The following is a 15,545-nucleotide window of genomic DNA, read 5'->3' on the forward strand; positions in this document are numbered from 1 at the left end:
AAGCATCCCTGATTCTTGATCGTCGATGGAGGTCGGAACTCCGGATTCTTTCTCTCATTTGAGTGAAACGTGATATTCCAAGCATAGCTCTTTCAATTCTTCTTTGGGAGACCCGAATAGCATTCTTATCCTGTTTGCGTAGGGCCCAGGTCTCTGAAGCATATATTAAAGCAGGAAGAGCAGTGGAATCAAAGAGATGTGCCCTGAGCTGGAGGTTCTTCGTCCTCTTAGCTATTTCTTCGACGTTCTTGAAGGCGTTCCAAGCCGCTCTCTTCCTCCTGCGCAGCTCAGGTCCCAGGTCATTTGTCATGTTGACCTCTCGACCTAGGTACACATAGCTGTTGCATTCGGAGATGGTCGTTCCATTGAGAGCGAATGGGGCGTCAGGAACGAGGCTGTTTCTCATAAACATTGTCTTCGTAAGACTCAGCTGTAGTCCTACATTTCCACACTCACAGTCAAAGTCGGCCAGCATTTGTGCCGCTTGGCTGATGTTTGGTATTATTAAAACAATGTCATCAGCAAAGCGGAGGTGGTGTAGCTACCGACCATCTATCTTCACTCCCATTCCTTCCCATTCCAGTCGTCGCATGATGTTCTTGAGGGTGGCACTGAAGAGTTTCGGTGAAATGGTATCACCCTGCCGCACCCCTCTCTTGACATCAACGATCACTTCTTTGTAGAATGGTGAGATCCTGGTAGTGAATCCACAATACAGCTCACGGAGGATCCTGATGTATTGGGCTTGAATGCCCTGATTGGCTAGGGCTTCAATGACCGCTTCCGTCTCAACAGAATCAATTAGTAATTGATCAAACAGTAATTCAATTACCAAACATGATTTATAAATAAAACAGAAATCAGTGGTGTGGTGTGGTGTGATTCAAAAATACGTTCAGGTACAAAGTAGTAACATCGAAGAGAAGTGAATAAAAGGTCGATGAATTACCTATTGAAATTTGAAGTAAGTGCAACTGGGGAAAAAGTTAGTAGAAGGCTTTGTGTGCAGGAATCTGAGGTTTGATCCTGGCACCACATAATCTTCTGAGTATTGCCAGGTGTGCCCCCAAAATAAAGTGAAACAAAACAAAAACCATTGTAAGATTTTTGGATTGTACTGGAAGTGGTGGAAGTGCTGTACTAATGTAGATTGTATTACATTGAGGGTATGGGCTGGAGAGACAGTACAGCGGGTAGGACTTGCCTTGCATGCATCAGACCCAGGTGGATCTCTGATATTCCGTATGGTACCCTGAGACCGTCTGGAGTGATCCTGAGTGCAGAGCCAGGAGTAAGTCTCGACCACAACTGGGCTTGGTGCAAAAGCAAAACTCAAAAAAAAAAAAAGTGAAGATACATAAGGTAAATCACAAATAGAATATAAAAATAAAATGTTAGACATAAAGCCCACTGTATCATGAATATATTAAATATAAATGGAATGAACACTCTTATTTTATTGGGGGGGTGTCCCCAGCAGTTTTCTGGGTGCAGGGACCATACCTGGCCATAGTATTACCAGAGCACCATGAGGTTGGGCAGAGGAAAAAAAAAGAAAAACTGTACTAGTGTGATGGAGGAAATTCCTTAATGATTAAAGGGTTAATTCGTTAGGATGATACAGTAATTCTAAGTTTGTGTGTACCTAATAAGAGAGCGTCAGAGTATATAAAATATAAAACTAAATATTCAAGAAGATAAATCAGTTTTATAGTTAGAGATATTCACATACCTCAGAGTTTACTTGACCACAAATAAACTGACATCAAATCAGAAAGGATATTAGTGATTAGTACAACACACGAACCAACTGGATTTCATTGACATGTATAGAAACTTGGGCTGGAGCGATAGCAGAGCGGGTAGGGAGTTTGCCTTGCACACAGCTGACCCGGGTTCGATTTCTCCGTCCATCTCAGTCCGGAAGCTACCGAGAGTATCCCGCCCACACAGCAGAGCCTCGAAAGCTCCTCGTGGCATATTAGATATGCCAAAAACAGTAACAAGTCTCACAGTGTAGACATTACTGGTGCCTGCTCGAGCAGATTGATGAACCATGGGAGGACAGTGCTACAGTGCTGGAGAGAAACTTACCCTTAGTTAAATCCCACAACGTACTTTCTTTCCAGTTACACATCAAACATAATATAAAGATGGAAAATCATAACTCAAATGTTTGTGTTGTTTATTTTCACTTGAAGCTATATTTGAGGCAGGGAAGGCCCTCATGTTACTCTGTAAGAGCACAGGAATGATGCTCTGATTTTCTTGATGGCTGTTCTTCCACAAAGATTCAAGTGGCAGGCAAAGAATGTCTGTCCCTGTCTCTGAACATGCATGAGGTTTCCAGATAATAATCTAGGATTGGGCTTAACAAACCTGACTGAGCAAAAGAATCACCTGGGAAGATTTTTAAAAAACATTCCAAGGCCCCACCTCCTGGAGATTTTGTGTTTTGAAAAGGCCACTGGTCTGATTCCAAGTATTTGAACAGATTTGAAAGTCATTGAAATAATGTTTGTCTTGATGTGGAGAGGGAGGGGGAGGGAGCCAGGAGGAAGAATAAAAGAATCCAAGTAAATGAATTTGGAGTATTAACTGGGTCAGGACTGGGTGTGGCTGAACCCCACAGCATGTGGCAAGAGGCAGATCCACTTCTGAAAGTCTTATAAACATGGAAATTAAGTATTTTTGCGGAGCCAGTCAAAGGAAAAAAGTGCAGAGCACATCAAAGGAAAAAAGTGCCACTCTTTGCTTTTCATATTCAGTGATATCCTCTGCATAAACGAAGAGGAGGGCAGTTCTTAGCATAGATGTAACCGCATTTGTTTTATAGTAAGCTGTTGGTATTTTCCATAGACTGTGCTTTTTAATATAAACCAAACTTGTTTTGAGTTCATTTGCTGGCAGGCATAAGCAATGATTCAAAGGACATTATGATTTTGTTGTTAAAAATGTTTAAAACAGGCTGCATTAATATTTTTGTTAAAAATAATGAGGAATTAAGAGTTAATGAAGATAAAGTGTTCTCTTTTTTTCCCTTTTCAAAAGGTTATGTGGGACAGGCCTGATGTTCATGGCTCAGGTTGGGGTCCCCAGCCCTACTTTAGGAAGTGAGATGTAGGTGAAGAGTAGGTAAAGATGGTAGATGTTGTAGAAGTCTCAGTAGCTGACAAGAGAAACTGACACCAAATCAGAGATATTTTCTGATCTGAAAAGATAGAAGGGCAGAGTGGAAGGACTGGCTAGAAAGGCTAACTTTCACTTCAGGCCTGTTGGAGATAGGAACTTTGCCGTGAATTTGTTAACATCTTACACTCCTAAAGCTTACTCCTGGCTCTGTGCTCAAGAAATACTCCTAGTGGTGCTTGGGGGGGCATAATGGGGTGCTGGGGATCAAGCCCAGGTCGGCTGCTTGCAAGGCAAGCACCCTGCCCTCTGTACTCTCTCTCTAGCCTAAATTATCTTTCTTTGTAAGGTATCACAGAGCACTTCTTTTTTTCTTTTTTTTTTCTTTTTAGCTGTAGTTTTTTCTTTTTTCAGTTTCCACAAGGATATTCTCTTCCATTACTGCTAACCAAGAGGACATTTTCCTGTGTGCCTTTGGAAACTGAGTGAAGTGTTCTCTATAGGTGGGCTAACTGGAGGTTTTCTGTTAGCTCTCCCTTGCAGCTCTGCAAGTGAACCGACTGTGAGGGGGCTGGAGCGACAATACAGAGAGTAGGGCACTTGCGGGGTTTCATCCCCAGCACCACAAGTCCCCAGAGCCCAGCCAGGAGTGATCCCAGAGCGAAGAGCACTGTTGGATGTGGCCTACACACACACACACATTAATAACTATAGTATTCAGAGCTTGGGGAGAGGGGGGCTTTATACACGGCCCACCTGGATTCTGTCCCTGGCACCCCATGTGGTCCCCTCAGCCCACCAGGAGTGATCTTGAGCACAGAGCCAGGAGGAAGCCCTGAGCACTGTTGGACGTGACTCAAAAAGCAGGTTTTGTACCGTGAATATATAATACCGTAGCATTACTGCTTCAGGTGTGGAATTGCTTACAGTGAATGTATGGGCTGTCGTACAGTACGTGGTCTCTGCTATGTTTCTGTGAAGGTTCCTCTCCGATTCCAGGACTGTTATTCCACATGACTCTTTTTTCTTCTCTCTAGACTTCTCCAGACAACCCCGGGACAGTAGGTGGAGTGCACAGCTGTATTGTGTTGCCTTCCTGCTTTTTGTGTTGCCTTCCTGCTTTTTATTTCTGATTATTCTTGGCCTAGTGTTGGCTGCGTCTTTCTCTGCCACCTATAGCCCACTAACTAGACCCTGCCTAATTGGCCACTGCAAGGGTCCCAGGGCCCTTCAGTCCTACTCAGAGATCTGTCTTTTATGTGTCTTGTTAAATCTTTAGTTAGAATTATCCCAAAAGTAATATTATGATAAGCAAATTGGAATTTTACCCCCGCTTTCAAAAAACAATCTCTCTCTGTTTAGGCACTTCTCTTTTGTTTTGATGTTCTGATTTTCTAGATGATGATTCTTCCACAAAAATTCAAGTTGTAGGCAAAGAATATTTGTCCCTGTCTCTTAACATGCATGAGGTTTCCAGATAATACTCTAAGGAGTGCGCTTAACAAACCTGACTGGGCGTAAAATCCCAGCGGTGCTCAGAGATCACTCATGGCGGGACTAAGAACCAGATGTAGTGCCAGGGTTTGAACCCGGGTTGGCCATGTACATGAGTGCTATAACTACAGTACTGTCACACTGGCCCAAGGTTCTCTTTCTAATGTCCCTGTCCCTTACTATAAACCCTTCTGGTGTCCCAAAACTACTGAAGGAAAAAACAAAGTGATAAGTAATGCAGGTCTTAACATATTCCCCCCAACACACACACACACACACATACACACACACACAATTTCTGTCTGTAAAAATGAGGACAGGGAGAGGGCAGTACCTAATAGAGAATTACTCACTTGTCAATGGTGGGGTGCCCTGCCTCAGTGATTGGGGAGATTGTAGTGTTAGCTGGAGAGGTTGTAACCCCCCCCCAATCCTTGCCACAAGGATGAGAGAATGACAGTAGCAGTCACAAGGTCTCAGACATCTCGGGGAGCCCTTCATGTTTGTGTGTGCCCCTTCAAGAGCTGTTGAACTCATCAGCACGTTGAATCGTTGTACTAAAATAATGTAGCTTGGTTGATTCCTTTGCCTCTTGAGTCCTTCATCTGTTACGGATTTTGATGCTTGGTGTCCATGTGATGTCAGGAAGTCTGCCTGCATGATCGCTTTGAGCCTGTCCAACTCCTGCAGGAAGAGAGGGGAAGGGACATTTTCAAGGTGATGCAGAGTAATAGCTGAACTCTTCTCTTCCCGCGCCCATGCAGCAGAAGCAGCAGGCCGGCCCTCTGCAGATCCAAGCATGGTTGTGGACAGTGTGGAAGCAGGGGACACAACACCTCCCACGAGAAGAAAGAGCAAGTTCTCAAGCTTTGGCAAGATCTTCAAGCCCTGGAAATGGCGGAAAAAAAAAAGTAGTGATAAATTCAAAGAGACATCAGAAGGTAAGAGACTTGAGATTTTAAATACATGTTGTGAAAGTTCCATTTGGAAGTGCCAGCTTTTTCCTTGTTGTCTCAAACTTCTATAGCTCCTTATTTGAGAGGGGGATTGAATCTTTTTCGTGGTGGGGGGAGGGAGGGGCCATACCCGGTGGTGCTCAGGATTTCCTCCAGATTCTGCTCAGGGTTAATTCCTGGCAGTGCTGGGGAACATATGCAGTATGGAAGATCAAACCAGGGTCAGGCAGGTGGAACGAAAGAGCCTTAACTCCTGTCCTGTCTCTTCAGCCCCTAGGGATCGAATCTTTTACAATTAAAAAAATAAATAAATTCGGGGCTAGAGCGATAGTACACCAAGTAGGGCATTTGCCTTGCATGCGGCCAACACGGGTTCGGTTCCCAGCATCCCATATGGTTTCCTGAGCACCTCCAGGAGTAATTCCTGAGTGCAGAGCCAGAAGTAACCCCTGAGCATCTCTGGGTGTGACCCCAAAAGAAATTTTTTTTTATTTTTTTATTTTTTGCTTTTTGGGTCACACCCGGTGATGCTCAGGGTTACTCCTGGCTCATACACTCAGGAATTGCTCCTGGCGGTGCTCAGGGGACCATATGGGGTGCTGGGAATCAAACCTGTGTCAGTCATGTTGGCTGCGTGCAAGGCAAACGCCCTACCCGCTGTGCTATTGCTCCAGCCCCAAAAGAAAAAAAAATTTTTTTTTTAAAAATTAAAAAAAAGATTGTCTTTTGGGCTGGAGAAGCAGCCGAAAGGCTGAACACATGCTTTGCTTGTGCGCTGCCTGGTTTGGGTTCCCCAAGCACTGCCAGGAGCAACCCTAGATCACAGAACTGGATATAGCCTCCCACCCCCACCAATAAGCAAATGAATCTTTTTCTTTTTAACAAAGCTTTTGTTTATTGAGGGGGCAGAGTTGGAGCACCCCCAGTGGTGCTCAGGTGGTGCTCAGGGGACCACATGGGGTATTAGGGATTGAATCGAGTCAGCCACGTGCAGGGCAAGTGCCTTACCCGCTGTACCACCTCACAGGCCCCTAATAAATCTTTGATTTTGAGGATTGGCAAATACATTTTCTGAACTACATCAAATCTAAAATGCTCCTTTTATACACTAGCCAGTTCCTCTCCCAAAAAGATCAGCCCAAATACGTATTACCGAAATTTTAATTAAAAATGAAGACTATGGGGCTGGAGCAATAGCACAGTGGGTAGGGCGTTTGCCTTGCACGCGGCCGACCCAGGTTCGATTCCCAGCATCCCATATGGTCACCTGAGTACTGCCAGGGGTGATTCCTGAGTGCAGAGCCAGGAGTAACCCTTGTGCATCATTGAGTGTGACCCAAAAGCAAAAAAAAAAAAGAAAAATGAAGACAGTGCTAACATAAGGTAGGGTACTTGCCTTGCACGTGATCGACCAGGGTTTGATCACTGTTAACCTGAGCACCACCAGCAGTAATTACTGAGTGCAAAGCCAGGGGCAAGCCGTGAGCATAGCTGGCTGTGACCCCAAAAAATAAATAATAATAATAGCTAAAAATGAAAAGATTAAAGTTATCTAACTCAGCCTGTGGGGCCTCCCACCCTCCAGTGGGGAAAGGGCCGTGGAGTACAGTCCCCGGCCCTCTCCCAGGCAGAATGTTCATTCTCCCACCTGTAAAATTAGGGCTTGAAGTTGACCTCTGACTACCACATTTCTGAGTGTTGTTTTTCAACTTAATATTAGTTTTAGAGCGAAAAATATCTATGCGAAAACCGAGAGAAGAGCTGGTTAAAAGAGGAGTTTTGCTGGATGACTCTGAGCAGGGTAAGTTTGCAATAAAAAGTGTAAGCCCATGACTGGAGAGATAATATAGCAGGTGGGGTGCTTGCCTTGTACACAACCAACCCAGGTTCAATCCCCAGCACCCCATGTAGTGCCCCAGCACATCAGGAGTAATTCCTGAGTGCGGAGCCAGGATTAACCCCTGGACACTGCTGGGTGTGACCTCTACCCCAAAAATATAGTATGTGTCTAGGACCAGAGTGAATATAGAGGGAGTAAGGTGCTTGCCTTGCACTTGAACTGACTTGGTTCGGTCTCTGGCATCCCATATGGTCTCCCAAGCACCACCAGGAGTAATTCCTGAATGCAGAGCCAGGAGTAACCCTGAGCATTGCTGAGTGTGGACCACATCCCTCCCCTAAAAAAAAACAAACCAACCATAAACTCACTCTCTCTCTCTCTCTCTCTCTCTCTCTCTCTCTTTCTCCCCCCTTGAAGCTTTAGGAGTTAAACTCCAAAAAAACAAGACTTAATCCCTTATCCTGTTTCTTTAACTTCCTCTCTCTGGTGGGATCCACACAGACTTCTTTTATATGTGCTTGATATCTTTTGTGACCCAGCTCTTACCTGTCTTTCCAGTTCTACCCTTAACTACTTACCTGTGTCCATTCTACTAGACCAAATTAGTTGCCAGTTTCCAAAACTGTTGAGTGCCTTCACACTGTTACTCTCTTCCAGCACAGCCTCTCCCCATCCCATTGGCAGAGTTGTCAGCTTTTGCTCTTTCCAGATCTGGTTTTCAGCTACCACTTTCTGTGAAGCTTTCCAAACCTCATTCCCACTCAGTATTTTTCTTCTTCATTCCTCCCATAAACTTCATTCCTGTCATAGCATTTTACTCTTTATCACTGCTGCTATTTAGCATTGTAATTGTGTTTAACAAGTCTGTCTTACTCATTTAGCAAGGCATCTGGCACAGAATAGACAGTCCCCATGTTTAGTGGGAAAAGAAACTTAACTTGGGCCGGAGAGATAATATAGTGGGTGAGGCACTTGCCTTGCACACAGCCAACCTGCATTCAGCCCCAGCATCCCATATGGACCCCTGAGCCCTACCAGAGTAATCTGTGAGCATTGAGCCAGGTGGGGGGCTGGGCGGAGGTAGGGGTAGAAAAGAAAGGGAGGGAAGGAATTTTCTTTTCCGTTTCTACTATAAATGATCTTGACCTAGATTTAAACTGAATAGGAAGTGGAGGGACTGCAGAGATAGTACAGCAGGTAGGGCATTTGCCTTGCCAACAGCTGACCCAGGTTCTATCCCTGGCATCCCAAGTGGTCCTCCAAGCACTACCAGGAGTAATTTCTGAGCGCAGAGCCAGAGATAACCCCTGAACATCTCCAGGTGTGGCCCCAAAATAACAAAAAAATAAGGACGTGGAGGAGGGGGCGAAAGAGTTTAGAAATCCCCAGCTTTCTCCCTATCTGACCCTACCAACTCTTGTCCGTTTATTCTTTTCTTTGTGTCTTTGCAGGCAGTGAGGATCCTGGGAAGTTGGGTCATTCCATGTTAAAGAATGGCCACACCAGCCCCATCAGGAGCACCAGCTCTTCTAGTTCCATCCAGGGAGAAGAAGAGCCAGGAAGAACAAGTCTTAGGAAACCCATTCCAGAAGAGGAGCCAAAGAAGCGGCTAGGTGAGGAACTTGGGCTATTTTATTTGTAAGAACAGTGGATCAGGCTGGAGCGATAGCACAATAGCACAGCGTGTAGGGCGTTTGCCTTGCACATGGCCAACCCGGGTTTGATTCCCAGCATCCCATATGGTCCCCCGAGCACTGTCAGGAGTGATTCCTGAGTGCATGATCCAGGAGTAACCCCTGTGCATCGCTGGGTGTGACCCCCCAAAGAAAAGAACAGTGGATCAGGGCCAGAGAAATGGTACTGCAGGTACAGCATTTGCCTGGCATGTGGCCAACCTGGGTTTGATCAACAGAATCCCATATGGTCTCCTGAGCACTGCCATGGGTAATTCTTGAACACAGAACCAGGAGTAACCCTAAACCCTTGAATGTCACCAGGTATGCACCTCCCCCCGGAAAAAAAAGAAGAAGAGAACTAGATTGGGGCTGGAACGATAGTACAGTGATTTGGGTGCTTGCTTTGCATGCTGCCAACCCTGGCTGAGTCCCTGGCATCCCATATTGTCCCCCAAGGACTGCCAGGAGTAACCCCTGAGCATCACCAGGTATGACCAAAAAACACCAAAACAATGGATCACTCATTCTTATTACCTCATAGGTTTGCCAGACTAAAAAGCGGGAAATGAAATTCAGAGAGAATTCGTTTTTCTCCTCAGTCACAACTTTACCCCACCACTCCTCAGGACATCTCACTATATATTCCAGACCACAGTCCTCAGGCCGGCATCACTCTCCAGTCATAAAATGCCCAAAATTTGTGCTTTTTCAAAAACAGAATAGAATATTAAATACCTGCAGACTATTTTAAACACTTTCCTCTTCCATCCAAGGATTTACTGATGTGTCTTTTCCAGGTGCTAGGGCTTGTGCGAAAAATCAGTACCCTAAATAGTTTCTCTCGCTGATGGAGTATCATAAGCCTTAATCACCTTAAATCTGGGAAACTTTTGTTTCCACAGTATCAATTAAAAAGATACTTGATGAGGGAGCTGGAGTGGTAGTTCAGTGGGTAGGGCCTTTGCCTTGCATGCAGCCAACCCAAGTACTATTCCAGTCATCCTATATGGTCCCCTGAGTAACGCGAGGTGTGATTCCTGAGTGAAAAGCCAGCAGTAACCCCTGAGTATTGCCAGGTGTGACCCAGAAAGCAAAAGAGAAATAAAAACAATAGGTGACGAAGTTGAGTCTAACTTCACAGATACATCAGCATTTTGAGTCTGCACTTTCTTCCCTGTCAAATCATTTCTGTTCATACACAGGATCAACTGGGAGCCAGCCAACTTCTGAAGCAGAGTGCACTCCTGAGAATGTGCCCAAACAGCCTTTACTTCCCCCTAAGAGACCCCTGTCCTCCTCTTCCGAAACCAACGAAGGGCTAACAAAGGACACCGCTTCCTCCAGCAGCTCGTCAAGGTCCAGCTCCTCCACTGCCTCATCTACGAGCCTAGCAAAGACTCTTCCTCCCCATGTGCCCCCAGTCCCAGCTCCCAGGACTCTGCCTCCGGCGCCTGCAGGCACTAACACTACAGCGACCCCGAATCTCACTCACACGCTCCCTGCCAAGCAGCCCCCCGTCCCACCTCCGAAACCCACTCACAGAAATAGCAGTCCCATCATTGGTAAGTCTGTAGTTTCTGGGCTTGGGGGATTGCTTTAGTTTGGGATGGTTATTTGCCTATGAGTGATGGTCTCGATGCAGTTGGTCTGTGAAAGAGTCTTAGTGGCCAGAGAGATAGGACAACTATGGTCAGTCCATGGAGCACCACAAGAGTGTTCCCTGAGAATCCACCAGGAGTAAGCCCTGAGCACTGTCGGGTATGGACCCAAACACTAAAAGAGAGAAAGCCTTGAATGGCTGGAGCGGTAACTAAGTGGGCTGACTGCATGCTTCGCCTTTGGGGGGCCAGGGCGGCTCCCCAGCACCTCAGTCCCCACAGGCACTGCTGATCACCACCAGTAGGTGTGGCCCAATATTCAAAAAGAAAATGAGTCTTGAAAGTGAGACTCTTGGGGCTGGAGCGATAGCACAGTGGATAGGGCGTTTTTGCCTTGCATGTGGCTGACTGGGTTTGTTTCCCAGCATCCCATATGGTTCCCTGAGCACCACCTGGGGTAATTCCTGAGCGCAGAGCCAAGAGTAACCTCTGTGCATCGCCAGGTGTCATTGTCACTGTCCTCCCGTTGTTCATCGATTTGCTTGAGCGGGCCCAGTAACGTCTCCATTGTGACAATTGTTACTGTGTTTGGCATATTGAATATGTCACGGGTAGCTTGCCAGGCTTTGCCGTGCGGGCGAGATACTCTCAGTAGCTTGCCAGGCTCTCCAAGAGGGGCAGAGGAATCGAACTTGGGTTGGCCATGTTGGCCGCTTGCAAGGCAGACGCCCTACCCGCTGTGCTATCGCCAGGTGTGACCCCCCCCCCCCCCAAAAAAAATGAGGCTCTCGGGGCCGGAGCGATAGCACAGCAGGTAGGGCATTTGCCTTGCACACGGCTGACACAGGTTCGATCCCCGGCATCCCATATGGTCCCCTGAGCACTGCCAAGAGTAATTCCTGAGTGCAAAGTCAGGAGTATCCCCTGAGCATTGCTGGGTGTGACCCAAAAAGGGAAAAAAAAAAAAGAAAGAAAATGAGGCTCTCGGGCCAAAGCGATGGTACAGTAGTGAGGGCATTTGCATGGCACCCAGCCGACCCAGGTTCAATCCTTGGCACCCCACATGGTTCCCCAAACCCTACCAGCGGTAAGTCCTGAGTGCAGAGCTAGGAGTAAACCCTTGAGCATCTCCAGGAATGACCCAAAAAGAAGAAAGAAGAAAAAAGAAAGAAGCTGAGCTTGTCTTTTAGAGCTGCAGATGTGGTTCCACCATAGAGCACTTGTTTTGCATGTGCAGGGTCCTGAGATCAATGCCTGGCACCACCAAAAAAAAAAAAAAAAAGGAAGAAGAAAAGAATAAATATAATGAGGCAGCCAGCTTTGCCTATGAGTAGGGTAGAATCACAAAAAATAGGTCCAACTGAGAAGGGTTAATACCTTTTCTTTTTTTCTTGTTTTTGTTGCTTTAATGGTGCTCAGAGCTTATTGCTGGCTCTGTGCTCAAGGCTCGCTCGACAGTGCTTGGGGGACAATATGTAGTACGAGGGTCAAAGCCTGGCTGTGTGGGAGGCAGTCACCTTCCCCGCTATACTAGCTATACTATCTGTCTAGTCCATTACCTATTTTACAACAACAGAGAAAGAAACTACCAAGACCTTATTTAGCACACTCGATAAGAAGATAGTTACATGCATAGACGTTCATGTATATAATTAGCAGTCGGGTACTTGCCTTGCGTATGACTGACCCATGGTCTCTCCCCGCACCACATACGGTTCCCCAAGCCTTACCAGGAGTGACCCCTGAATGAAGAGCTGGGAGTGGCCTAGAATCCCCAAAAAAAGGTAGTTTTATTCAGCCTGGGGAGATTGACTCAAAAGGCTCAATGTGCAAGAAGCCTCGCATGCAAGGTCTGATTCCAGGCCCTGCATATTTCTCCAAGTGCTGCTGAGAGTGATTCCTGGTCCCTGAGCTGGCAGTAGCTCCTGAGCACCACAGCCGTGGCCTGGAAATCAGAGGGACAAAGAACTCATCAGGCCAAGAAGACGGCTCTGAGGACAAGTGCTCCTGCTTTGTTTGCAGAAAGCCTGGTCAGCCCTGGCACTGCAGGGTGCGACCAAAACAAGAATGTTGCTCTTCATGAAATAAGTTGTAGAAGAGAACAGGCAGAAAGGGTAACCAGTAGGGGCCTAGGAATGTGGTAGAACATATTGTCTGGCATAGGTGAGGCCCTGAATCAGATCCTGGCACTACTTGGCTCCCCAAGCACCATTGTGTGTGGCCCCAGGAAAAGTAAAGATAAGATAGGGGTCAGAGAGAGATTACAGCAGGTAGGGCCTTACACACAGCTGAACTGGGTCCTGTCCCCAGTATCGCATAGAGTTTTTCAAGGAGTGAGACCTGAGTACTTTTTTTGTGTTGCCCCAAAACAAAAGAAAAAGGTAATCAGATGGGGTACTGGTGAGATGATTCAGTGATTAAGGCATTTGTCCTACACATGGCTGACCCCTGTTCAGTACTTGAAATCTCATATGGTCCCCTGAGCACTTCCAGAAGTGATCCCCGGGGTAGGAATAAGCCTGAGCACAACCGGGTGTGGCCCCCAACGATCAAAATTATAAAATAGGGCTGGAAAGATAGAAGAAGGATTAAGTCATTTGCTTTGCATCTTGCTGACCCCAGTTTAATCCCTGGTTTCACATACGGTCTCCTGAGTACCACCAGGGATCCCTCTTGAGCACAGAGCCAGGAATAGCCCCAGTGCTGGCGTAACTCCAGACCACACACACACACAAATGAAATGAAAAACAACATACCCTGTCAGCTTTCATTGGCTTTATTTAATATTTACCTGAAGTGCTGATTCAGTCTGTTTTCTTTACATAAATACAACCCTTAGAGGAGTTTTCATGAAAGGGAAGAGATGAAGGAAGGTGGGTTTTTCAGGAAAAAATACAGATTTAGCGCCACTTCAAATTAATAATTGAATGGAGCAGTAAAACCGTGCTTGGAAAATGCTTAGTACCATCAAGTTCAGTGGGGTGGAACCCTGAAAGTAGAACCTTGAAAAACTGGCTTCCAATTGATGGCATAACAGGCTGGAGAAGCTAGATAGAAGCAGGCTGTAGATTGTTATTAGCACCAGCAGCAGCTTGAATTGAGCGCCATGCTGAATTATCTCCGAGGCACTTGCACCTCGGTGTACTTACTTTCGGATGCTCCTGGTAAAGGAGGCTGATCTCATCTATTAGGTAGTTGGGGCAATTAGAGTGTGCAGAAGAGGTGACTCATCCGAGGCAGCAGTTAGTGGGGAGGAGCCAAGCCTTGGCTCTCCAGCTCCCCAGCGCAGACTTTGTCCTGCACACCTGTTTCCCCACAGATGCTCCTCCCAGCCTGCTTACGCCACTTCTACTCGGGACCCCTTTTGGCCTGAGAAATTTGTATGTGACTCCAGTGTGCCGTGTATAAAACAGGCACGTAAATCAAACTTTTACTGATAATAAATCATTAAAAACTTAAAAGGTTTTGGGGGCTGGAGTGATAGCACAGCGGGTAAGGAGTTTGCCTTGCACGCGGCCGACCCGAGTTCAATTCCCAGCATCCCATATGGTCCCCTGAGCACTGTCAGGAGTAATTCCTGAGTGCAGAGCCAGGAGTAACCACTGTGCATCACCGGGTGTGACCCAAAAAGCAAAAACAAAAAAACCTTAAAAAGTTTTTTCGATAGTGACCAAGCGTGCAGCCAACCCCAGTTCAGTCCCCAGCACTGGCCCACTGGGTGTGGCCCCAAACCAAGAAAATTCCATGACCCCGCCCAGGGTCATGACCAGCAATTTAGGAAGCTAGGATTGGACCAGAAAGATAGTTTTCAGTGGGTAGGGCATTTGCCTTGCACTGGTCAACCCAAGTTTGATCCCCAGCATACCATATGGTTCCCTGAGCTCCCAGCAGGAGTAGTTCCTGAGTGCAAAGCCAGGAGTAACCTCCGAGCATCGCCAAGTGTGACCCCAAAAAACAAAACATAGAAAAGCTAAGGTAGGTGGGTGTTCTCATCCTGATCACCCCTCGTAGGTTTGCTAGGTAGGCAGACAGGTTGAATAAAGGAGGGGCAGACAGAAACCAAACTCTGGGTAGTGCCCCTGTCGCTTATTATAGATGTCACACTGCAATGCTGTGGACCTGAAACTAGTGTGAGGTTATAAATCAATGTCACTACAGTAAAAAGTTTTTTAAAGCACAGATTGTTGGACTAGCTGATATGCTTCTGATTCAGTAATGCTGGGGAAGTACCAAACTACATTTCTAGTAAGTTCCAGGGTGCTGCTGCTGCTGCAGTGTATGGCCTTCTGAGGTGAACAGCCTGGTAGCCCGCCCTTTTCAGGACAAGATATCACAAATGATAGTATAGTACTGAGCCCCAGGCCCCGCCACAGAGACACTCTTTGTTGAGTGACTGAGAGCAGGTCCTGTGACTAGAAACATAGTCATATCAGCCCCTGAGTGCTCATCAGTAGGAAGGAAAATGGGACAGTCTGCGTAGTTTTTTGGGGGTTTGGGGGCCGTGTAACCCCTGGCAATGCTCAGCGGTTAATCCTGGCTCCGCACTCAGGAATTACTCCTGGCGTTGCTTGGGGGACCAGCTGGGATTCCAAGGATTGAACCAAGATCAGCTGTGCCCAAGGCAAACAGGCAAACACCCTGGCTACACATGTATATTTCTAGCCCCTATAAGGACAATTGTATTCCAAAATTATGATACTACAAATCTTTTGCATTTAAAGGGGGGGGGTTCTTTCATGAAAGGATTATATTTACAAATGGTTGATGCTTAAAATCAAACTTTACTTGGAAATATTAAAAGTTGACAACTGAGGTTAGTTGAAATTTTAATTGTATTGATTCAAACCTTGGA

The 15,545-nt window shown here is 46.3% G+C and overlaps 1 protein-coding gene across 5 annotated transcripts in view; it reads left to right on the forward strand.

Moving 5' to 3' along the window:
• Window positions 1–15,545, forward strand: part of PHACTR4 (phosphatase and actin regulator 4) — a 104,919-nt gene that overhangs the window by 63,561 nt on the left and 25,813 nt on the right. For 2 of the 5 annotated variants that reach the window (XM_056123582.1, XM_056123580.1), the window contains 4 exons: window positions 5,388–5,564; window positions 7,300–7,380; window positions 8,871–9,032; window positions 10,298–10,657. In XM_056123582.1, the coding sequence (XP_055979557.1) occupies window positions 5,388–5,564; window positions 7,300–7,380; window positions 8,871–9,032; window positions 10,298–10,657 (780 nt within the window). Of the gene's footprint in view, window positions 1–4,166; window positions 4,195–5,387; window positions 5,565–7,299; window positions 7,381–8,870; window positions 9,033–10,297; window positions 10,658–15,545 lie in introns of all 5 variants that reach the window. The other 3 variants (XM_056123583.1, XM_056123581.1, XM_056123584.1) reach the window with 3 other exon arrangements.

This window comes from Sorex fumeus, unplaced genomic scaffold (genome assembly GCF_029834395.1).
Source record: "Sorex fumeus unplaced genomic scaffold, SorFum_2.1 ptg000047l, whole genome shotgun sequence".
NCBI lineage: Eukaryota > Metazoa > Chordata > Mammalia > Eulipotyphla > Soricidae > Sorex > Sorex fumeus.